The following is a 24,215-nucleotide window of genomic DNA, read 5'->3' on the forward strand; positions in this document are numbered from 1 at the left end:
TTACAAAAAGAACAAGGACTACAACAAAAATGCTGTGTGTATTATATAGGCCCATTTTGGGTCTTTCAATAATGACTTCATGGTCTACCATTATAATCCCGGTCTCGGTTTAGAAGCTCTTCAAACACAAACAGTTTACAGGAATCAATAATAAAACGTTATAGCTATTTAAAGTCGGTTAATCGAGCAGCAGTACTGAAAACGGAGTCCTGTAGTATTTAAAGAACTGTGTTCACAGATAAGCAACATGTATGCCCCTAGAAAACATCTGCGTACCCCAGGATTTCTAGCTGGGTTAGTATAGTCCCCCAATTACATATTTTGCATTACCAAATACCGCACACCAACTGCTGAATGGGATGACAGCAAAAAGCACAAGCTTTCCAAGTCCAAACAGCTCGACCAGAGCGTACAACTCTGCAAATACAAACCAGCAGTATGCAGATGAACACTTTACAGGTGAGAATAGGCGTGCCTTCAAGAACCTCAAACAGTGATCAAACAACTGATACAAATTCTTGTTTTAAGGTTTGCTTTTAATAGTTTTTCACTAGTGCAGAAAGGAATACTTAGTTCTGCATTGTGATCAATCCTCCAAGAACATTCTGTATGAAGAGAACCTCTATCATCAAAAGAATGTGTTTTGCAATTTAGAAGTCTTTCAGTAATCACTTGGATTCACCTTCAAGGCATGTCTCAGTTCACTTATCTTTTCACATTATTTCCGTATAGAAGTCACAGAACCAGTAAATATAAATGAAACAGATACCAAATGCACCAACATGTTTACAGTTTACGCAGGCTGCCTTATCAAAAGCTAGGCTTGCATCACATTCAGACATCAGACATGTTGGTCAAATGAATGGAGCTTTTGTGGAGATAAACTGTTTGCGTGTTGATGTTACATTCAGTTAGGCAAGCTTTATGGTGAGCCTGTATATACAGTGAATGTGTGTGTGAAGGTACTGTGAAAAGATCACCACAAAACAAGGCAATGTTCACATATGCAATAAGACTGTCTGTACTCTCAACCACATTTGTGCCCTGTAGCACACCTTCTAAAGTGATCTCTCTCGTATTAAAGAGCATGGACCACATGTGTACACTCGTGTTTGATTTAATGCAAACAAGTCCTTGCATTGCCAGAAGAGGAGGCTGCAATCTGCAGCAACCTTAGAAATAGTAAGTTCTAAGATAACTTGACAATGCTACATCCAGGTCTTTCGATTTGATTCTTAGCAAGGGACCTGTGATAAGGCCAGCATGTTTCCCCAGCTGTTTTAAGACCCTTCTAGTTTCACTGTTGGATTTCCAGATCTTACATAGCTCTCTTCTTACATGATACTACCTACATTGTTGTAATTGTAATTGTAGGTATACTTACAGAGCGCAAACCTGTCACCCAGAGGGCATCCTGGTGCTTGACAATTCGGACAGCCCCGCTTTACGCTGCTCAGACATTTCTAGGGAAAAGATGCATTTTTAGCGCTTTCCTAAACGGGAGGTAGTCCCTATGGCTTCTCAGAGAGAATGGCAGGGAGTTCCAAAGTTTGGCCGCTGCTACACTAAACGAGCGGCCACCCATCCTGACTCTCTGGAACCTCGGGACCACAAGCAGTTGTGCCGAAGAAGAGCGAAGGAGCCGCGGGGTCGAATACCAGGCGAACATATTCTGTAAGGGCACTGGGCCCTGTTGATGTACCGCCTTAAACACAAGGCACGCCGCTTTATACAGTACACGCAAATGCACCGGCAACCAGTGAAGGTCCATTAAAGCTTGAGTGGAGGAGCTGAGGTTGGGGCGAGAAAGCGCCAACTTGGCAGCAATATTCTGCACCCGTTGTAGCTTCCCCAACAGATTTTGGGGCCTCCAGAAGTAGCGCATTACAGTAGTCTAAACGACTCAGTATGGTCCCGCGAACTACTTCTGGTCTGGCTTGGGCGGGGAGGAGGGGCAGAACTTTACGCAACATGCGTAGCAGCATCATGCATGAAGCGATGGTCTTATGGACGTGCATGTCAAGTTGTAAATTTGGGCCGAAGATCACCCCCAAATTGCGGGCTGACTCCGCAGCTGATACTGGCTCAGGGAAGGTGGCAGGCCAAAAGTTCTCTGGGAGTGTCCGCAGGATCCGTTGTATCCCGCCATGCCGCAACTTTTGCTTCTGTGGATCAATGGGCGTTTGTAGGCTGAGCAGCGTAGCTTCTATCCATCCAACTGGATGATGTTTTCCTCCTAACGTTCTCTCGTGGTTGCCTCTTTTCGCCCTGGCTTCAACGTCAGGTTGGTAACGGGGGCATTCGGGCAATGCCCGAGGGGCCGGGGTCCAAATTCCAGCTGAGGGCTGCTTTTGAGCAGCCTGGGGGCCGATTTGGGCGGTGTCTCTGTTGTTCGACTATACCGCCGGCGCCCCAGTGGGTGTCTGATTGGCCTTTCTGGAGGGAGATGGGCGCTCATTACCTACCGTAAAGCAGCAACAGGTAGAGCTGTCACCCCTTTTCTCTCGCTGGGCCTCCCAGTAAAGAAGGCATACTGAGCGGGGCAGGGGCCCTGTGCATAAGTGGCCTCACTTGTTTTCAGGTGTGTTTCACTAGTGTAAACTGATGCGTGCATTCCTCCCCCCCCCCCCCTTTTTATGTAAAATTACGCTGAAGCAGTGATTTGAGGGAAGGCATTATGCTAATGTGGGCCGACTTTTTTATTCGTGCCTGGGCCGATTTTTATTCCCAATCCAACCCTGCCTGGTTTACTTCATGACCAGAACACTATGCTCCTGGGGACACTCTTCAAAGCATCTTTTATTAACAGTAGACCTCCGCTTACGTAAAAAAAAAATATCCCTCATTATGTGAGTGTGCATCATGCACTAGTTCTTTCTTTGTGGAACGTACATATCACTTCCACAGTTTGATGAAGTGTTGAATTCTAAGGAATTAGGAGGGCAACACTTTTGAAAGTGTCTTGTTGCTAGATTATTTTAAAAGTAAAGGCCAGTATTTATGGGGGGGGGCCTGTGAAGGTGCAGTATCAGAGTCAGATTTCACAAACGGTTCTCCTGAGCAGGAGCTCTGCAGAGGGTTGTGGGAATCTATTTCTTCGAAAATAGTGTGTACGATGAAACGGTTGCTCATTCTTTTATGGTCAAATACAATTCCCAAAAGCTTATCAATCAAAAAATAAAATGTACTGAAACAAAACAGTTATATCAAGTAATAAAAGTTCCACTTGGGTGGGCTGCACATTTATCAATATTGCTGCAGTGAATCTATTAGGGGCAATGCTTGTTGAGGAAGAACAGACATTGAGTGCCCATAGCCGCAACAGGAGGGAACAGAGGATTTCTAGTGTGCTGTCCTCTCGTTCAATCAAAAACTAACAGGACGTTAAAGTCTGAATATCATCAGACTGCATTCACAGTACACAGTGGATATGCCGGGTCTGGTGGCTTATTGGATTATTGAGTCCACTGTAGGGGCCTGTGTTCAACCTCATGGTCACAGATTCAAATCCCGGTAGGGTCACTCATCTGTTCATCCTTCAGAGGTCGATAAAATGAGTACCACTGAGTTGGGTGACAACAAACATCTGCTATTCATTACCAAGATGCCCACGGGTGAATATGCGCTTTACAAATACACGTTATGTTACATTATCCAACACTGGTTGTTTTCAGGAATGTGCAATGGGACAGTCCCTTGAATCAAAAAATTCAAAGGACAATTTAGATTTAGGAAGTCTAAGATCAATGCTATGGCAGATTTGTGCCTTACATCTGGCAGCTTCACGATTATGTAGATGGCTCTTGCTAATCTTATCAGTATCAACCCACCCACGAACTGAAGCGTGGCTAATCACATGCGTAATCGATAAATCCATGAGCATTGAATGTAAGACAGCAAAGACAGGGTAGTGCTTCAGATTCCCAGACAGCATGAGTCAGAATAGCAAATATGTGTTTTTCTGGTTCTGCAGTCTCAAAGATAAGTGTTCATTCTAGCTGGAGGGAGAACATAACATTTTAAGTAATAAAAATTGCAAAGGTTACTGAAAATAGAAATGAAGATGTCTCGGGCCTATGTATTCAAAAATGTTAAACAACCCTTTTCTAAAATGTTCCATAACAAAAATGAGGTCTGTGTTATTCACTCAGCTAGGTTGTTCTTTAAACTGCAACTGTTGCATAGCGTTGTCCAATGCATGTTGCGCAAACTCCGCCTGGTCACGCAATAGAAATAATGAGTGCTTCCTGAGACATTAATGAGGATAGTGCTAGATACTTTCAAGCAGCTCATTACTTATACCATTGGTTGCTGAATGTGAAGTACAGTCTCAATAACAAAACAATACCTGTACCATTTTCAAGAATGTACAGACTACATCAGAGCATACGTTTACATGTGTGTTTACATACTACATAACAACATTCAAATAAATCTATGAAAGCTACAAGAAAACCATAATACATCTTGTTTTTTTCTATTAGTTTTAATTTACCTCTTCTACCATCTAGCAGGTGGATTTCTTCCCATCTTGCAGGTCACAAGGTGTTATGTCAAAAAGTCACATCTCCATACATCAAGTTGTTTTAATCAAGAAGGCATTTAAAAGTTAATACATGGTTTGTAGACGGGGGGGGGGAGAGAAGGCAAAGATACAAGATGTACGACAAAGAGAAAGGCCTTGGGACATGCAAAATTAGACAAATGGAGAGGACTGCAGGAAACATTGAAGGCAAAGGTGAGTTTGCAAAAAGGAGAGAGCATAAGAAGGGAAATAGAGATAATGGTGTTAAGAGGAATGGAGAAAATGATGTTGGGACAAGTGGACTCCTGAAAAAAGAGGACCAAGAGGCATCAGGAGATATAGGGGGGCAAACCATGTGAGGGAAGTTGGATGAAACATGGTGTAATGCTTCCACTGATCTCTTCAGATCTATGTATAGGATAGCTCTGCTGGGGTCTGAGGATCTAGAAAGGACTTCTGCTTTCTCAGGTTGCTTGCTTGTATCTAGAGACAACGAAGAGCTTGGCCTTGGTCGAGCACGTGGTCCTGCCTGGGGAGTACCAGCTGCTCGGTTGGAGAAATTCTGGGCCAATGCCATGCAGAGCCTTGGGCGCTCTGTCTGATGGAGAAACAGTGCAGTTTCCCGAGTGCATTGGGCGCTGACTGGTATTTTGGGATTTTCATTAGTAGTCTGGCTGCCACAATCTTCAATGTTTGCATTGAGGAAAAAGCTTTTGCAATAGTCCAATTTGGCCATCACCAATGAGGGGACAAGTGTTATCTGAAGGTGGGCAGGAATGTTGGGGAGTACCCTTTTTAGGGTCCTAAGCATGAGAATCTGATGCTTTTTTTAATGTGGTACCTAAAGTATAACACTTGGAACAGCACACATTACCTACCCTACTCAAGTCACCTCTGCATTTTTTTTTAATGACACTCCACAATGCTATAACCAACTCCTAGATGAAGCAGACAAACCCTAATTGCAGTGTTCCTCTGTGACTTTATACATAAATCTGTCTACCTAGTGCTGTGTGCATAGATTCACTGTCACAGCCCTTCAGAAATAGCACGAGCTTCCATAGAAAGCCAGTCATGTATGTCCAGCAGGTAGGTTAACAAAGTCATCATTGATAAGTCCAGCAGCAGTGTGGAGACTAGATTGAAGGTGGGAGGTGGAACAGGGTAGATGGCATGATGCCTATGAGAAGGCAGGGGTCATACAAGAGTCAACCAAGAGTTGGGACACCTAACACTATATGCCAGAGCACACCAAGCACTCTACAGTGGAGCAACACATCAAAATTGTATGGCAGACTTGAATACAAAACAAGCCATGCGGTGCCCGATCAGCAGCATCATAGGTAAAAGGTTAGGAAAGAGGAACCACCCAATGGCAGAGCTTTCTCCTCAAGTTAGAACGCTGAGCAACGGCAATATCTGTCCACTGAAAGTGACAAATAGTAAAATGTCCCACCCTGCGTTGAGGCCAACGATATGGAACAGCAATCTCATGATGAGTTGCATAGTTCATCCATCTAATTCCTGTGAAGTGCCATTAAACTGCAGCGAGGAGGAAACCACAGATGTCCGCAGGGTCTGCCCACCAAGTGCAAGAAGGGGGGCTTGGGGGAGGGCAGCCGACCACCGGGAGGTCTCCTCCCCCGGGCGGTTTGGGAGATCTGGGTGGGGTATTCCTTCTAGCAGGTTCTTTGGGCGTTTTTGGGCTGGTTTTAGTTGTTTTGTGCGCTCCCCTATAAATGGGCGGGGCTCCTCGCTCCGGGCACCATTTTAGGCTTGGTGACCTGGTGGCCGGTTGAGCTTAGAATTTTTGTGTGTTCATACTTTGGTAGGTTTGTTCTTCTTCCTTGGTGATATCATGTCTGGTGAAGACTATCGTGTGTTGGAGGCCATTCGCCTGCTTAGCGAGGCGGGGCGTTTGGACCTGGTCATTGGCGACCGGGGTCGAGCCGAGACCCCGCGCCCCCAGCGGGAGGCCTCTGCGAGGGTGTCGGCTGCGGTGGCAGCATGTTACTCCCCGAAACGTCGGAGGCAGGATGGGGTAAGTGAGCGGGGTCGTTCTAGGACCCGTAGGGCGGGTTCCAGGGCCCGGCGGGGGAGTGAGGTTGGTTCTTCTGAGCAGGCCGTTTCTTTGGATTCTTCGTTGTTGGAGGGGGCTGGGGTTGGGGGTTTCCCTCTAGGGGAAGGGGAGGTTTCGGAGATCGGCCTGAGGGATAGAGCGGCCTCTGCGCCCGTTTTGCGGGGCCGTCGTGCTTCCAGGCAGCATGGTTGCACGCGGCGTTCGGCTTCTGCCTCCGCGGGGGTGGGGACTGACGTCACTCAGGCAGGGCGGGTGGAGGCCATTTTGGATGTGGTTTCTGTGGCGCAGCAGCCGTTGCGGGGTGCCCCGGATCCGGACGTTGAGGAGGTGGTCGCTCCCCTGAGCGTTCTACGCCGCCATGTTGTCCAGGTCCCGGTGACGGTTGATGGTGGTGCGGTTGGTGAGCATGGCGGGCGGCCTTTGGTGTCTTCTGCGGGTGTCGGGGGGCCTGAGGGCCGTGGCGTTTTGGTTTGCGCGGGGGGTAGGGAGCTGCAGAGTCCGTTATTGTTTTCCCCATCTGGGTCGGTTGGGGGGGGGGAGGCCATGTCTGGGGGTTGCAGCTCCTTGGGGGAAGGGGAGTGGGCCCAGATGGGTATGGGTGAGGGTGCGGGGCGGCATGACTTGCTGGTTCCGGGTGGGGGGGCTGGGCAGCGCGGGTGGGCCTGGGGGGGATTCCCGCCAGTTTCGGGTGGTGGGGGATATGGATCAGGGAAGTGTGGGGGGGGAAGGAGCCTTTTATAGGCGGTCGGGGGATTTTCAAAGTCATGGTGGTTTGGGGGTTTCGGGGCCTGCTTCCCGGGGGGCTGTTTCGGTCGGGGGGGTTCAGGATTGGGACCCTCAGGGGACGGCTTCGAGAGTTATTCAGGCTGTGTTGCATGTTAGCTCGGATGAGGAGGTCTGTCCGCCGTCTCCGCGTCTTTGCGATGCTTTGAAGAGAAAGAGTATGGTTGGTTCTGGTGGTTTTAGGATGTCTAGTAGGGGGGGCGGTGTTCCGGTTAGCGGTTTTTCTGCCCCTCATAGAGTTGGTTTTTGTGAGGGACCCGGCACACCAGTCCGGCCTTTTTCTTTGCAGGAAGAAGCTCGATCATCGGCAGCAGACTTGGCAGGGCGGCAGGCAGCCCGGGTACGCCGAGGAGAAGTGCGGGTGGAGCCTGGCGCGGCACGTCCCATACCTTCGAGGGATCCCGCCGTGGCCATCACAAGCAGGTTTAATACGACCTCGATGGTCCCACCGAGGGATTTCTACATGGGCGGTGCATCCGGGTCCAGTACGACCTTCCCGGCCTCGGCGGTGGATTCCAGCGTTGCTCATGGGGGCAGGTTATGTACGACCTCTCCTGTGCCACGTAGTGTTTCGACTGCTGGTTTTTCATGTTCTGGAAGTCAACAGGTGGTCAGTGTTTCTGGTGGGGGGGTGTGTAGACGAGTTCAGTCGTCCTCCCCACCTAAGTCCAGAGTAAGGGCTGGTAAGGCCCATGGTCGTTCAAATACAGTGGAGTCGAGACAGACTTCGGTGGTTGTCCCCCCCCCTCAGTTGGAAGACTCTTTGATTTTGGATTATGATGAGGATAGCCCTGAAGAGGGCGAGGTTCGTGATGTGGTGTCTGGGGGGGGGCATGTTAATGTTTCTCGTGACATGTTACAGGACCAAGTGGTGTGGAGTCGTGTGGAATCGTCACAGCCACGAGTGCTCGGCCCCGTGGTGAGGGCTCCTCGAAGGGCAGATGTCGGTGCACGAACAGCGTGGAGGACGGAAACCAGTCAACCGCCTCTTTTAAATCCAGGTGAGGATGCCGTGCGGCCCCATATGGTATCTATTGGTGTTGGTGTCGACCTAATGTCGACGGAGAAAGATGGTAAACTGTATAAAGGTCGTGTGGTACGAGATCAAGGTGTTGGTACTGATGGTGAGGAGGTTGGTACAAGTCACATGGTGGATAGTGGTACGTCCACTGTTGGTGTGGGCACTACGTCAAGGGTACTTCACAGTAAGGAGCTAAAAATCAAAAAGTTGCCATACATGGGTGTGGCGAAGCCTTTGGGGGCTCATTTGATGTTCAGTACGAAAGAAAAAATATGGAATGGTGAGTATGTGGAGCTGTTAAAGTTGCTCCACAGGGAAGTCCGGGCTAAGGAAGGTTCTAAGGAGGAGGAGTTCGAGCTCGCTAAACGCCCTAAAGTGCCCCTGAATATAGAAAATTGGACGGCGGCCTTTTTAATCTTTGCCAGCGTCTACTGTGAGAAATTCCCTGAGCGTTGTGTGTCCCTGTTTAAATATATGGACGTTATTCGTAAGGCTCAGCTAACCCGGAGTGATTATGCGTGGGCACAATATGATGAGGAGTTCAGGGCCAGGATGGCTTGGGACCCTGAGGTGAAATGGGGGGAGCTGGACTCTGACCTTTGGCAGCAAACTATGGGTTCGTCTGCCTCTGGAAAGACCATTTTTACAGCCAGTGGTCTCCCTATATTGTATCGTCCCTTTCAGTCCCGTCCCACCCGGGGAGGGGTGGGGGCCGTCTCTTCCGCCCAGGCGCCCATCGGCACATGCTGGGATTTTAATACCGGGACCTGTACCAGACAGTTTTGTAAGTTCCGCCATGAATGTTCCCAATGTGGGCGGAAGAGTCATCCGTTGTCCCGCTGCTGGGGGCCCAGGGCCCCAGGGCCCCAGGGTGCTCAACAAAGTTCGGGAACTTTCGTGCCACCCCAACAACCCCCAGCTCCCAGGGGAGGGAAATCTTCATCTGGGGCTGGGCCCAAAGGCTCGTACTCCGGTTAACGTAACCAGATTGGCCGCGGCTTTGCGGGACTATGAGCCTGCGGAGCTACGGTCGACCTTGTTGCTGGGTTTTCAGGTGGGTTTTCGTTTGGGATATGAGGGGCCGCGTTTGAGACGTTGGTCAAAGAATTTAAAGTCAGCGAGTGAACACCCGGACATTGTACAGTTGAAATTGGACAAGGAAGTGAGTGAAGGTCGGATGGCGGGCCCATTTGATGACTGGCCTTTGGCGAACCTCATCATATCCCCGATTGGTGTAGTCCCCAAGAAGGAGCCTGGTCAGTTCCGGCTCATTCAGCACCTGTCCTGGCCGGACGGTGAATCAGTAAATGATTTCATTGACCCGGAAGCTGCATCGGTGTCTTATTCCTCTGTGGATGTAGCCATGCAGCTGGTTGTCTCGGCGGGCCCTAACGCCCTGATGGCAAAATGCGACATTAAGTCCGCATTTCGGCTCCTTCCAGTCCATCCTGAGGACTGGTGTCTTCTGGGCATCCATTTCCTTGGGAAGTGGTACGTGGACAAGGCGTTGCCAATGGGCTGTTCTATGTCCTGTGCTTTGTTCGAAACGTTCAGCACCTTTCTTCAATGGTGGTTTACTTCACAGAGTGGCCATGACCTTGTCACTCATTATTTGGATGATTTCTTTTTTGTAGGTGCTGCCAGTTCCTTAGCCTGCCATGCGGCTCTCACATCTTTTCAATCACTTATGAGCTATTTGGGTGTGCCATTGGCTCCGGAGAAGACCATGGGTCCTTGCGCGACCATGTCTTTTTTGGGGATCGAGCTTGACTCCCATTTGATGCAGGCTCGTCTTCCATTGGAAAAGAAACTGAAAATGCTCGAGCTGGTTGGAACTATGTTGGGGAAAGAGAAGGTGTTTGTGAGAGAGATACAGGTTCTGCTGGGTCACCTGAATTTTGCCTGTAGGGTGGTTCGGGCGGGTAGGACTTTCTGTAGGCGATTGGGCAGAGCCTTGTCTGGTCATTCCCTTCCACATCATAGAGTGAGACTGTCTGCGGGGGTGAAAGAGGACTTACGTATGTGGGTTTTCTTTTTACGTTCCTTCAATGGTGTGCCTTTGTGTTGGGAGGTGGATTGGTGTTGGGAGGTACAGATCTTCTCTGATGCCGCTGGTAGTGGGGGTTTTGGTCTTTACTGGCAAGGACGGTGGTGTGCTCAACAGTGGCCCATCCAATGGAAGAATGGTGGTAGAAGTATTGCCTTTCTGGAACTCTTTCCTGTGGTTGTGGCGGTCACACTGTGGGGAGCGGAGTTGGCCCACAAAAAGGTCCTTTTTCGGATCGACAACATGGCTGTGGTTCAGGTGATTAACAAACAGTCGGCCAGAGATCCCCAGATTTTGAAACTTCTGAGAGTGTTTGTGTTGGGTTGTCTGAAATACGATATTGGTTTTCGGGCCCTTCACGTGCCTGGCGTGGACAATGACATTGCGGATGCTTTGTCTCGTTCACAGTGGGAGAGATTCCGTGGGCTTGCTTTGGAGGCAGACGAGGAGCCGACTCCCATGCCGGAACAGCTTTGGAAGATAGGAATCACCGGGTCCTTCACTTGGTTTTAGGTTCCCTGGCCCCTTCCACGAGGACGGCGTATGTGTTAGCCTGGAAGGAATTTTTGGAGTCAGGCGCTTGTCGGAGGGACCTGGACTGGCAAAGGTCGGAAGATGTGGTACAGTTCATTTTGGTATTGATGGATAAGAAGTTGTCTAGGGTTACTATAGCTGGAAAACTGGCTGGAGTTTCTTTCATGGGTAAGCTTTTGTGGGGTTACTCGCCGTCGGCTGGGGAGCTGGGTAGGAGAATGTTGGAAGGGTGGTCTAGAGAGAGTGGTGCTATTCGCACTATGCGATCCCCTTTGTCGTGGCAGAAACTGTTCCAGGTTATATCTGTCCTGCCGGTGGTGTGTACTGACCGAGTGGAAGCGTGTTTGTTTGCCACGTTGATGGTGTGGATGTTTTTTGGTGCTTTTCGTGTGTCTGAATTGCTTGGCAACAGATCCTCTCCTGGCCTTGTGTGGGGGGATGTTACGATCACGGAGCGGGGGGTTCATATTTGGCTCTCACACTCCAAAACGGATCAGAGAAGTGTGGGTAAAGGTGTCTGGTTAGAATCGGTTTCCCCTCAGGAAACGTGCCCTTTACATTGGGGACTATGTTGGAAGGCATTGTCGGGTGGGTTGGTGGAGTTTCGAGTTTTTCAACATGCCAATGGGTCTAGTGTGACGAATTATCAACTGCGCATGGTACTGCGAAAAGCGCTGCGACATATTGGTTTAGATGGGTCTTCATACGGTACTCATTCCTTTCGGATTGGGGCGGCCACGGAGGCCTTCCACAGGGGATGGTCGAGGGAGGACATCATGGGTCTGGGGCGCTGGACTTCTAACTGTTTTCGGCGCTATGTTCGTAATGAGCCTACTGGAGCGCTGGCGTCCGCCTCTGTTTTGCCTGTCTGACTCTGTTTTCTTTTTCAGGTTCTGTGGCCGGTCCTCGGGCTGCTTACGTTACCGTTTGGATCGTGGGCCATTCGTTCATTAAAAGAGCTCAAGTCCAAGCCCGTCAGAGTTATTTTGGTTCCTCGTTGGGGTTCAATGACAGTTTGTTTCATGTGGTTTGGAAGGGAAAGGGGGGAATGTTGTGGAAAGAACTGATACCTGCCTTGAATTCTTGGTTGGTGGGGGGGGTTTGCCCGGATGTCTTGGTGATTCATTTGGGTGAGAATGACATGGGTTCTGTCAAAGGGGTTGTCCTGCTCCGGGCGATTAAGAAGGACTTGGCCTTGCTACACAGTCAGTGGTCGGGTTGTCATGTCATTTGGACGGAGATGGTTCCTCGACGGGTTTGGAGGTATGCGGTGAAACCGAAGGCGGTGGACAAATCCCGGCGGAAGGTGAATTTGGAGGTTTCCCGATTTTGTAGAGACCTGGGTTTCGGTCGCATCGTCCATAGTGACATTAAATATGATGCGGTGGAATTTTTTCGGGGGGATGGTGTACACCTGTCTCGTATGGGTATGGACCTGTATCTTCTGGAGTTGCGGGAGGTTCTATCTCGCTGTTTGACGGTTCGTCAGTTGGTTGGTGAGTAAGTGGTAGTCGGTTCTGTATTCTGGTACCCCCCCCCTTTTTTCCTGGGTCTCCCTCGTACTCCCACCCCTCCCTGTTTTAGGCGTTGGGGGGGCAGAAAGGTGGGGCTCTCTCCGTATAAGTCTTTCACCCCACGGCTTTCTGGGTGGCGGTTTTGCTATGAGATCGTCAGTGTTGGGCCAAGTTGGACCCGTTAGTTGTATCGGTTATTGTTTGGGGATTGTTCAGTTTGATTGACGTGGGGTTCGGAGAATATGGATCGGGGGATATGTTATGTTGGTTTATAGTCAGAAATGTAAGGTTATATTTATTAGGTGATGTTATAATGTTATAATGTTATTGGGTTTTGTATGGTTTTGTGTTTGGGTATGTACGGTGGGGGTGGGGTGTGATGGAGGGTGTGGGGTGGGGGCGGGGTTTTGGGTTTTTGAAATAAAAACGAACAAAACTTGGGTTGTGGTTTAGATTGTGAGGCGGTTGCCGAGTTTGTGTATATTGTAAATGTGCACCTGTTCCAATAAAGCGGCCTTTTTCACACTTAAAGGGTTTTTTGAGTCTGCTCACTCTCCCCCCACCCCTCTCTCCCAAGGGGGGCTTGGGGGAGGGCAGCCGACCACCGGGAGGTCTCCTCCCCCGGGCGGTTTGGGAGATCTGGGTGGGGTATTCCTTCTAGCAGGTTCTTTGGGCGTTTTTGGGCTGGTTTTAGTTGTTTTGTGCGCTCCCCTATAAATGGGCGGGGCTCCTCGCTCCGGGCACCATTTTAGGCTTGGTGACCTGGTGGCCGGTTGAGCTTAGAATTTTTGTCCCTCCCCCCCTTCCCTTTTTTAAGGGTTTTTATTTATTATTTATTTATTTAATTTTCGCCTGGCTGCGGTTTGAAACATGTGTTCATGGGGTTTTACATTGTTCTTTGTCGCTTGGGACAGGTGCGTGGCGGTTTTGCTATGAGATCGTCAGTGTTGGGCCAAGTTGGACCCGTTAGTTGTATCGGTTATTGTTTGGGGATTGTTCAGTTTGATTGACGTGGGGTTCGGAGAATATGGATCGGGGGATATGTTATGTTGGTTTATAGTCAGAAATGTAAGGTTATATTTATTAGGTGATGTTATAATGTTATAATGTTATTGGGTTTTGTATGGTTTTGTGTTTGGGTATGTACGGGTGGGGGTGGGGTGTGATGGAGGGTGTGGGGTGGGGGCGGGGTTTTGGGTTTTTGAAATAAAAACGAACAAAACTTGGGTTGTGGTTTAGATTGTGAGGCGGTTGCCGAGTTTGTGTATATTGTAAATGTGCACCTGTTCCAATAAAGCGGCCTTTTTCACACTTAAAGGGTTTTTTGAGTCTGCTCACTCTCCCCCCACCCCTCTCTCCCAAGCTCTCATTGCAAGGTGGATTATCATCCACGATAAGAGCAAGGGCCACACACCATCTTGAGGGGTTAGGGAAAGGTACTGATTGACGTGTTGTGTTTATTTTCATTAAACTGGCAGTAGGTGCAGCACAGGTGAAAGGTATCCTCTGCGATGCGATGTTAAGCACATTTTAAATTATTTTATTTCATGGTAGTGTTGTCAGGGGCGAGTAAATGCATGCAGCGTCTGCATACTCAGGAGAACGAAGAAAGAGTCTATTTACAAAGCAAGAAATTCAATTTGCAACGAGGCTGGATCTGAATAGTCCCGGGGAGGCCACAAATAGACTACAAAATGAACACGTTTGGCACGAAAGGACAATGAAAGACATTTCCCCGCAGTGCGCGCTGCTGTGGATGCGGCAGCGAAGGATAAGGTCTCATTCCAGGATGTTACAGCTCATTTCCCCGCTCGCTTCTTTTAATACCGACAGGGGCTTCAGGAAATGAGTAAACCACCCAAGGGGAGATGGGGGCGGGGGACACAGGCCCAGAAAACGAAACATATTTTGAACTACAGAAATCAGCCCTTTGACATTTCCAAACATTATACCCTTGCTTGGGGTAACAAAACTTCATAGAATTACTTCACTCAATGAAAGTTAAAATGTACATCAACTTGTGTTATGAGGGAAGCATGTGTTTGTAACTGTAAGATGCGTGGTTGGTTGACAGGGCGGCGTGCATGCTTCATTCAAATAAGAAGCCATTTTCGGATGCTAACTATCCTGGCGGGAACAAGCAGCACTGCTGGTGACCTAGACAGACGGGGCGGTGAACTTCACTCTGTTCGTGGAGTTCTCCGCACTCCGCGGAGCACACGGAACTGAGTTTTTCCTCGCTCGCCAACATTACGTTGGCAAGCGCGAGCAAGAAAAATCCAGAGCTAGACCACCTCCCAGCCAGATTTCTCAACATGGAAGATCAAGGCCGCTCGAGTTGAGAAACCTTGAGTTTTCGTTGAATACGCTGCCGCTCGAGTAGAACATCTACTCGAGGGGCAGCAAGAAGCAGCGCCCTCTTGCGCTGCACATGCTGATTTTCCAGCGCAGGAAAAACACCCTGTGCTAATAATCTGCGCAAACAGGGCAACCTAACGCATTCTACTGCTTGCGGAACACCACGTAGAGCAGCGGAACACAGCCTAGACCTAGAGAGTAAAGTCAAACCACCAGCTGGACAGGTTCCATCACAAGGTAGTACACACAATGCGGATTTATATACACTCCTCACTGTATTTTGATATTGAGTCATTAAACTGGATACCATCATGATTGAGGGTTGGAGAGGCTTGTGAAAGTCTCACTAATGCCCGGTGTTCAAGGCTAGTGACCATGACTATTCACAATGCCTACGCCTATAATATAGTAGGGTCACTGAGTTAAACACTTGCCTCTCAGAACTTAGGCAATATGAAGGTGATGAGTTCAAATTGCAGCAAGGCCAACTAAGCCTTCCAGCTTTCCAAGGTCTGCAAATTAAGTAAAAGTAATTGGTGTATAGTGACACCTGCTGTTTCTAGCCTGTAGAAACAGCGGCTATGTGAATCTTGGTGTTAAAGAGAAAATTATTTAAGCACACGTAACACAAAGTACAATTAACAACTCACTGAAAAGTCTGCTGAAGGCAAACGATGTGAAAGGCAAATTATTTTGCTACTTTAAATGTGTATCAATGTCTTTTGATAGGGTCCTCAAGAAAAAAAAGTTACCTTTCATCTTACTGACAAGATTTTGCTCAGCTGGATCCATGTGGACAAAACTGTTCCTGCAACTCTAGATCCTCAAATGTGATAGCTTTTTGCAAGTGAAGTTTGAATTCTCTGAAACTAGAAGTGGTCCACTCTGGACTCATGCTCATCATTTCTTCTTGGCACCCAAGCCCTTCCAGGAGGCAAACTGCTAAAGTTGAGCCATTGAATGTGTCTCATATCTCATTTCATTTAATGTACTGATCTCTTAGTGAAGCATGCATGTCAAGCAAAACAGAATTCGAAGGGTCGCATTACAGTCAATGAAAGAGATAGGATGTTAGAAGAGCAAGGAAGTCACAATTATTAGTGTTTTTTGGACTCACTCAAACACTTGCTATCTTTGTACACAGGTTCCTGAAGAGGTGCTGCTGCATAGTGTGGCCCCGGATCTACCAAAAAACATGAGCAAATGTGTTCAGCTTCACATATGCAATTCTCATTCCTATGTCACACCTTACTGGATCCATAGCTGCAGAGTGTGTTATTCATGCCACACAAGGTATGTGTAAAGTGCCTAAAATGACTATATGTTTGCAAACAAATACCACATCCATTCTTCTCAAATTCCAGCCAACTTATATATCACAGGGTCTGGGTATGATCTTGATACAGAAATCAGACACAGAAAGAATGCGGGTTGGACTGGTTCATAGGGGCAAAGAAAGGGCCAAATTCTGAATAATTACATTTAAATGATATACAAATAAAGAAGGAAGCCATCAACACACAAACAAATCCTGAAACTATACAAGAGATCCAGGAAATGAGCAGTTCCTCGTGTAGCAATCGTTCATGGCATTTCAAGATCAGCACAGATCACTGTCGTTTCTACAAACAATGTGTGCGGAAACCTTTGACAACTCAAACGCGTCAGCAAGAGCAGGTCACAAGTCTTAGCACTTTAATAATAGCTTGCTCTATGCGGCTTGTTTGGTCAGTAAGCTGGAGGTAGAAACAGAAACAAAGGGAGGTGCTACTGCTGAAAATCTTTAAACCTCTTGCTCCAGACACTTTGTTGCCCTATGTGCTGTCAACTGGCTTTGAAAAGCTTGAGGACTTAGCTATACACGGTGGGTTACACACATGCGTAATAGCTGCCTGTTGAATGCAGCCCCACACACAGTGTGCGAACTGAAACTATTAAATCCATCCTCACAAAGGCAACCCCCAACATAAACTGATGGTTAGTACACCTTCCAATTGTGTTAACTATGCACCCCAATTAAAGGTGTCACTAGCTTCATCGCAAAGGACAAACATATTGATGGGCCATTAGACTGTTGTGAACCCTTCTTTACACTGCCTACAGACCAGGTTTATTTGCAGAGACTCAGTGGTGTCCATCACTTGCCCACCGCTGCAAGGCAGCCGCGCCTTTTGCCATGAACTACTTACCCTGCCTGCAATGCACACACTGCCCCAGCAACCAAGTGTGGTGGCTTCACTAACAACTTTGTAAGCACTTCTTGACCAGTCTGGCTCGTCCAACAGTGCCGGAAAGGCGATTTATCTTTTAAAAAAAAAATAATACCAGCTCTTCCGAAATCGTCACAAAGCTCATGGGCCATTGCTCTATGTAACTAAACCACTGCCTGAAAACTAGACATTTTTCTATTCACCTTCCATAATGCACATTCTGTTCTTAACAAAGGCAGGCTTTTTTGTTTCTGTGAATTCTAATTCTCAGTGCTTTCTAAATGGTCTGCTATATGAAAACTATACATTTTCCACTTGCTCATGAGCTTGAAAATGTTATTATACTGCCAGTAAAGCACAGACTAAATAATGGTATATCCTTACTGTTATGCAGTACTGTGGTGGTGGTGGTGTGGAGTTAGGAGAACAATGTAGCTCAAAGGATGTGACTTTAGAAGAGACAGGAACATGTCAGCCATCACCCGTTGGCTGAGCAGCATATGGTACAAGCTTTTCAAGGAAGAGTGATCGTAGTAGGGGGGGGGGGTAATATATGCATTTCATTAAAACAGATCACATTATTTCCTTCCCACTTGGATGTTTAGCGATGCAGAAGAGGTGGCAAAGGGCATGCAGGAGGCAGTATCTTCATTGGTGGTGGCCAAGAAAGGACCATCATAGGCAGGGTTTCAAAATCTAATTTTACAAGATGGAGACTAGTCTTAAATACTAAGTTCTTGTATTTAAAAGAAGTATGACCAACTAGTTTAATTTTAAGCAGCCTTTATTTATGATCAGAATCGGAGAACTGACTAGGTCAGAGGACAACCCATTTTAAGAGGTTAAAAGAGTTGGGGGTGCATACCAAACAGGGCAGGAAGCAACAGGTATTAAGCATTTTAGTACCAAAACAGAACCTTGAATATCTAGAGCTTGGTACTCCGCTCTTCCATGTCATCACAAGATAACAAGAGCTTCACAAAATATCTAAATAAAAAAATGAAACTTTAATTTAAAAACAATGCAATTGTCTTGTTAGGCCAGAGGAGTGCGGTGTAGAGTTACTCCCAAGCATGCACTTTGCAGCTCCACAATAGCAGCTGGAGGTGCAGCCGTGTTGTTGCTCTTAGTGACAAGACCATCAACAGAACAAAGTGTCCCTTCTGTCCACGTGCAGAAGCTCGACTTGCAAACAAGGCACGGGTGCAAAAATGGAAAATAACCAACCTCTCAAGAACAAAAATAAACAGGCACTCCGAGATTGAAAAGCTTACAATGAACGTCCTATGCCTTTGCAAGCCATGCCCATAAAGCTCTGGGCGGGCTGACTTGCAGCTCTGCCCACGGTCATCTCTACCCACAACACACTCCCAGCCAGCCATTAAAATCCAACATCCTAGACTCATGGCTCGTGGCAAAATGGGCAAAACAGAGCATGGAAACGTTTTCAAAAACGTGAATACTGATATAACAGGTGCTGCTGGATGTGTAAATAAGACACTGCTGCCAAACGTAAAGCAACTGAAAAGCTAGCATTTTTTATTGAGTTCATGAAGGTGCTAAAGAGGGGAGATGAAAGTAATGATCGTGAAGGAAGGCACTTTACAGAGGCCAAGCAATCACTTTAATACCCTGCGTCTCGGCTGTCACACCTTCGATTATGAGAAATTCCTTAACGTCCACTAACTCAAAACGAAAAAAAAATGCCCATCACAACTGAATGCCAGGATCAGAATGGCTAGTAATGGCTTATTGCAATTTTCAAAATACACTCTACATGCAAACTTAACCCATTGTTTGCCGAACCGCCTTTGCAAACAGGGGAAATGCTAAAGATAAACAGACATATAAACTGACAAGATAAGATAAACAGACAGCCCTGGTATTGATCACAGTTATCGCTGTGTTACAGCAAAGGCAGTTCTCGTGACCCTGTCCTTTAATCAACAATAGCAGCAACACCAGGGGAATGTCGCCAACAATACAACTTTTGAACTAAAACTTGATCACTGACATTCAGGTTATTCTTGGAATCTTTGTCATGTGATTTCTGCCTCTGTGTTAAGTTGTGTTAACGCGATCTGGTGAGTGGCTCCCACACCGGAGAAACCACTGAGTCCAAGATACCTAGGGGTGTGTAAAGATCAGGCGGTACCACAATATCTCTTGGTAGACTGGACTGAAGATGTGCTACTGGAACCTACTCTACTCTCCAGTGGAGTGATGATGCCTACTGCTGATTTCAACCCTTTGTTGACAAAGCACAGCCAATCAAATTCCTCTGAATGCAGGTCATGACTCAGGAGCTTCCCTTCAACTCTCACAACAGACTTTTTGGTGAACAGGCTTTTGGAGACGTTTCTACATAGACCAAGGACAGCCGGATGCACATAAGATTTATATGACCACCCGCTATCTAAATTATTTCCATTTAGAACTACTGGGTGTAAATTTTAACATGCAGAACTCCTAAATGTCAGTCTATCATGGCTCCCCCAGAACTTACACTGGACGCACCTTTTAGCGGGACAGGAGAAGGGGGTGGTGAGAGAGATTGCACATTCATGCCTCCATAACATTAATATCCTTGGGACAGGTCATTAACGCTAACTTTTGTTCATTTACACTCCTTGTATGCACCACCTGTGGCGCGCAGCCATACGTCAAGGAATGGCAAGTATCTGGCACTATTGATTGGCTCCGCACTCATGTGAAAAAATTCACAGCGCAAACACAAAATCCTTAACCACATGCCAGCACAATTGACGGAGAATAAGAAAAGTGCCCTTGCAGGCTCCACAGCTCCTGTGAGATGTTTCCAGGAGGCGAGTAATTACTGCCCCCTCGTGTTGTGTCTTCTCTGTTCTAAGTAACCTTAACAACTCCGCGCACTATCTGATCCGGGAATGACTACTTCTACAGTTTCACTCTGGTGTTTCAGCCGCACCAGAGCCACAATCTTCGTCACCACCAATAGCCAGAGGAAAAAAAGGAAAATCACATGTCTCTACAGAAAAACAGGGACTGTAAGGGTGGGAGGGGGGGGGGGGGGGGGGATCAATGCCAGCTACGAACAACCAGCTTAAAACGTGTACAAGGGCTGCCTCTGAGCCGAGCCTGTGGAAGTGAACTAAGAGAGAACCAAGATATCTCACACATACACACCAGCCTAGCACACTGTCCAGATGTTATCACCGAGACGTCCATTGCCCAAGTCATCACCATTTAAGATCAATGGTGCATGGGCGTGCATACAGATCGTCAGTGCACACAACTTCATCATGGTTGCACAACTTCTCTCCATTTTATGGAAGTTTCCTTCTGCTTTATAACTGCTAGTCCAAATACTGACATTTCTCCATGTGCTCACTAATAAAAATACAAATCGCCCACTATTCTTGGTCAATGGCAGATCGAAAAATCTCCCCAGGTTCTCTTTCATCTCCCCTGTGGGAGCTGTCAGGGTTTGGTCAGCGTGCAGAGTGCCTTCCGGGTGGGGGAGGGATGATAATATGGAAAATGTATACTTGTAGCAGAACCCTTTTTGTGGATTTGAGAGGCGAAAGTCCCCTGCTCTGGGGAGGGGAAATACGCGACACTGAGAAAGAGGGAAGTGTACCTCAACATTTGGAAGCATTGGATGTATATATCCTAAACCAGATTTTTGAAAGGAAATGATATAGTATGCTGCAACTGGACACAGAAAAGGGTGCATACTTTAAACATAAGGATCCTACTGAACGGTTTCATTTTTATAGCGCTTCATTCTACATACGTTTTATAGCGTTTCTTGATGAGGTGCCCAAGGCTTCCAGGAGGTCTAGTAATGGGCTAATCTGTTTGTTGCCTATGGGTAATAAAGTATACAGATTTTAGAGTGTCCTATACGGTGACTGCATTCTTTCTTCCCTGGGGCAGGGGTGACACCTGATTGTGTGTTGGCTTGTCTCCAGGGTGACCACAGGCTATCTATCAGTCTAGATAATTCAATCCGCCAGACAACTGCCCTCGTACAGGGAGGCACATTTTACACAAATTAAGACAGGCAACTAAACATGCAAAACACAGCCGTGTTTCAGAAGGAACAAAAACAATGTGTCTATAATTAGATTCGTGCGGAAGAAGCCAAAAACACCACTTAAATTACCCACGCACATACATCCCATGTAGGTGTCATGAAAACGTGTGGGCTTGGAAAGAGATCTGAATAATCAAACAAAACTTGGCACAATAAAACAAACTCCAACCTACATATTTTTGAAAAAGCTGTGTGTGAACAAAGGGGACTGTCCCGTGCCTCCCACGGCTCAGATATTAAAATGCACACAAGGAAAGATCGTTACGGCATGCAAATGAGCTCCGCGTCGCAGAGGGAGAGGCCGCGGCACCAGGATAAAGGATGTTTGTGTAACGCGCTCATATGACAGCCAGGGAACAAAAAGAAGAAAAAAAAACACCTGAGATCAGCGTGGTCCTTTGACTGCACTGCCAGCAGCCTGAGGAGGAGTGCGGGAAAGTGTGGCAGAAGGGGGTGGGGTTTGCACTGCTCGAACCTTGGCATTCCACTGACCCCCTTCCCCAGCGAGACCTGAGGAGCAGGTGGCATTGCCGCCTCGCGTGCTTGTGAGGCGCTTCGAGGCACCCCTTTCATGTTCCACAGACACTCGTCACAGCTCGCGCGCCAGTCCTAGGATTCACTGAAAAGAGCTCAGAAAGCACATCTTATAGACTTAAAAAGAGCCGTAGTGACAAATTCCTGGGGGCAGAGAGAGGGCCTTGGGTGCCCCACTAACAAACAACCTAACACAATGTATCTGCCTTGAGCCCACACAGCTGCGTGACAACGCATGGGTTTCAAAAAGTTTGGAGAAATTTATCTGTAACGCTCCTTACCACAATAAGAGGGCACGAGGAGTGGCTGTATCCCCTTCCAATAGGCAACGCCGAGAATTAAAGTCGCTGCACATCGACAGCCTACAGTCGCCGCATATTCGAGCAACCTTACTCTGCACCGAACTTCTTCATGCAGTCACAAAGTGTGTGCGCATCCACCCGAAGAGCCCATCAGTGCACGCAGCCGGACCACTCACAAGCTACTCACACCGTGGCTATATTCAATCACAACCTACCACCAAGACTTGCAGTCGCGTGCAATCCCCCTCCTTCATCTTTATTTTATTTATTTTATGCGTTTTTATATAGCGCGGACTTTACCCGAGGGTGTCAGAGCACTTCCCAATAGGAACAGTAGTGAAACATGAGGAAAAATTACAAGTCAGCAAGGTAAAAAAGCTAACGTTACGTTAGATAAGGCAATGGTGACAATTGCCCACCTGCGCGTGCAGTCACTCCACGGCCAGAGTTCCCGCTCCTCGCGCGCAGCCACTCGCCAGACCGCGCACGTGCATGCAATCTCCACGCTAAAATCTCAGAACCCACCGGGGGTTGAGGTCACCCCGTGCAACGAACCCACCTCTCAAAACAGAACACACCTGAAGCAGATCACGTTGCTGCACAAAACAACGCCGGGAAGTGCTTGGACATCCACAAACACTAACATATCGACAGAACAACTGAAACGAGGGCTCTGCAAAAGTTTCCATCACACATCGTTCTATTATCGGAGTCTTTGCACCTCAAGTAGGTGTTTCTTTGTTACCTTCATCCAATAGCCCAGTCCCCCCTAATCCTCTCCCCAGAGAGCGCACAAATAAAAGCCGCTCGCACCTGCGTGGAGGGTCACCAGCATCAGCAGGCAGGGCCCCAGCAGCGCATCCATGGCCAGAGGGTCCCGGGGTCTCTGGCGCTCTCTCCGCGGCTCACGCTCTTTCTACTCTGAAAGCTGCCACAGGCGAGAATCCGGCTAAACTGCGCTCCACTACGGCTCCGCCCAGCGGTGTGTGTACACAACAGAGGGGACCCGCCCACACCCTGCCAACGCGGGACTCGTGGAGGGAGGAAGGCTCGGGCTCCTCCCAGGGAGGCTGAACCATGCGCCCGCTCCTGCACAGGACACCTCCGGTAAGATAACTGTCTGTTCCGTCCACTAAAAGATAACCCAACGCCACACGCCAGGCAGATGCGCGGTTGTTGGGGCCTCGCTCAAAACTCGTGACTGCACCAGTAGCCTCGAGAGCGCTGATTAAGACAGGCAGTTTACGCTGATTTCCAGGCGACATAAAAAACACATATGTTTAGTTTACTTTGTCCTACACATTCTATAATGTGATAACACAGAAACGCGAAGCTGAATTTTCACTTTACTGGGAATCAATCGTCCGACATGTACCTGTCGAAGCCATAATCAAATATTCCTATCTTTGTGGCAGTTCTTGTAATGGTTTTATATCGGGCGAAAACGTGCAGAGTAAACAGGTCAAGTGAGAGCAAAAGAGCGATTTATTAAGACAGGCATGCAGATGGAGAAGAACCTATTTACATTAAAGCAAGTGATCAAAAACCCTGCCTCACTAATAACACTTTTTACCAACCCCAACTCTTAAACCTTCCTCCCAACAAGAATGGTCCCCAAACTATCATCCACACATTAATTCCTCACTATCCTCTTTCCTCCCATTCTCTGTCCTTCATACATGACTCAACCATCATTCCCCTGTATTCCTTCTGCCAAGGACTACCCAGCAACCTCCCCAACCCTTCCGGCCTTGCGTGAGCTCTCGAATTTCTGCCACCAGGAAAAAACCCTACCAAGGAAGGTTTCCTGCCCCCCCAAACTTAAACTATGTAACAACAACGATTGTCTCTCGCTCCAACAACATGCCCAAAGTCATTGACACAAGAAAACGGATGTCTGTCACCCTAACAGCCTATATCTGTTAACGCCACCTCTTCATCGCTAGCGCCAATGCTAACCGTTCTCTCAGTGCCAACAAGCACAGTTTGTTCCTTGTGAAAGACCAATACTGAAAGAAGGCTTGCGAAAAAGTGCTGGATTCTCCCCCATCTAATGTAGAACATTTCTCATGACCCCCAAAACTTGGGACGCTAGTAGCCTAGACCCATCTGCATGACAAAAAAAACGTGTCCAGCCTGAGCCACACCCGAATGCCCTGTAATCCTGCCTAGCCTTCACTGGGCATACAAACCCACCGATTTTGTAGAACAGAACCCAGGACCTTTTAC

The 24,215-nt window shown here is 47.8% G+C and overlaps 1 protein-coding gene across 1 annotated transcript in view; it reads right to left on the minus strand.

Moving 5' to 3' along the window:
• The window catches only part of KIT (KIT proto-oncogene, receptor tyrosine kinase), a 121,871-nt gene extending 98,927 nt beyond the window's left edge, over positions 1 to 22,944 (minus strand). Inside the window, exon 1 of the mRNA XM_086962639.1 lies at positions 22,800 to 22,944. Within this exon, the coding sequence (XP_086818765.1) occupies positions 22,800 to 22,851 (52 nt within the window). The 5' untranslated portion in view covers positions 22,852 to 22,944. The remainder of the gene's footprint in view (positions 1 to 22,799) is intronic.
• Between the last annotated feature and the right edge of the window lie 1,271 nt (positions 22,945 to 24,215).

Source organism: Lissotriton vulgaris, chromosome 3_1, assembly GCF_964263255.1.
Source record: "Lissotriton vulgaris chromosome 3_1, aLisVul1.2, whole genome shotgun sequence".
In the NCBI taxonomy this organism is placed as follows: Eukaryota; Metazoa; Chordata; class Amphibia; order Caudata; family Salamandridae; genus Lissotriton; species Lissotriton vulgaris.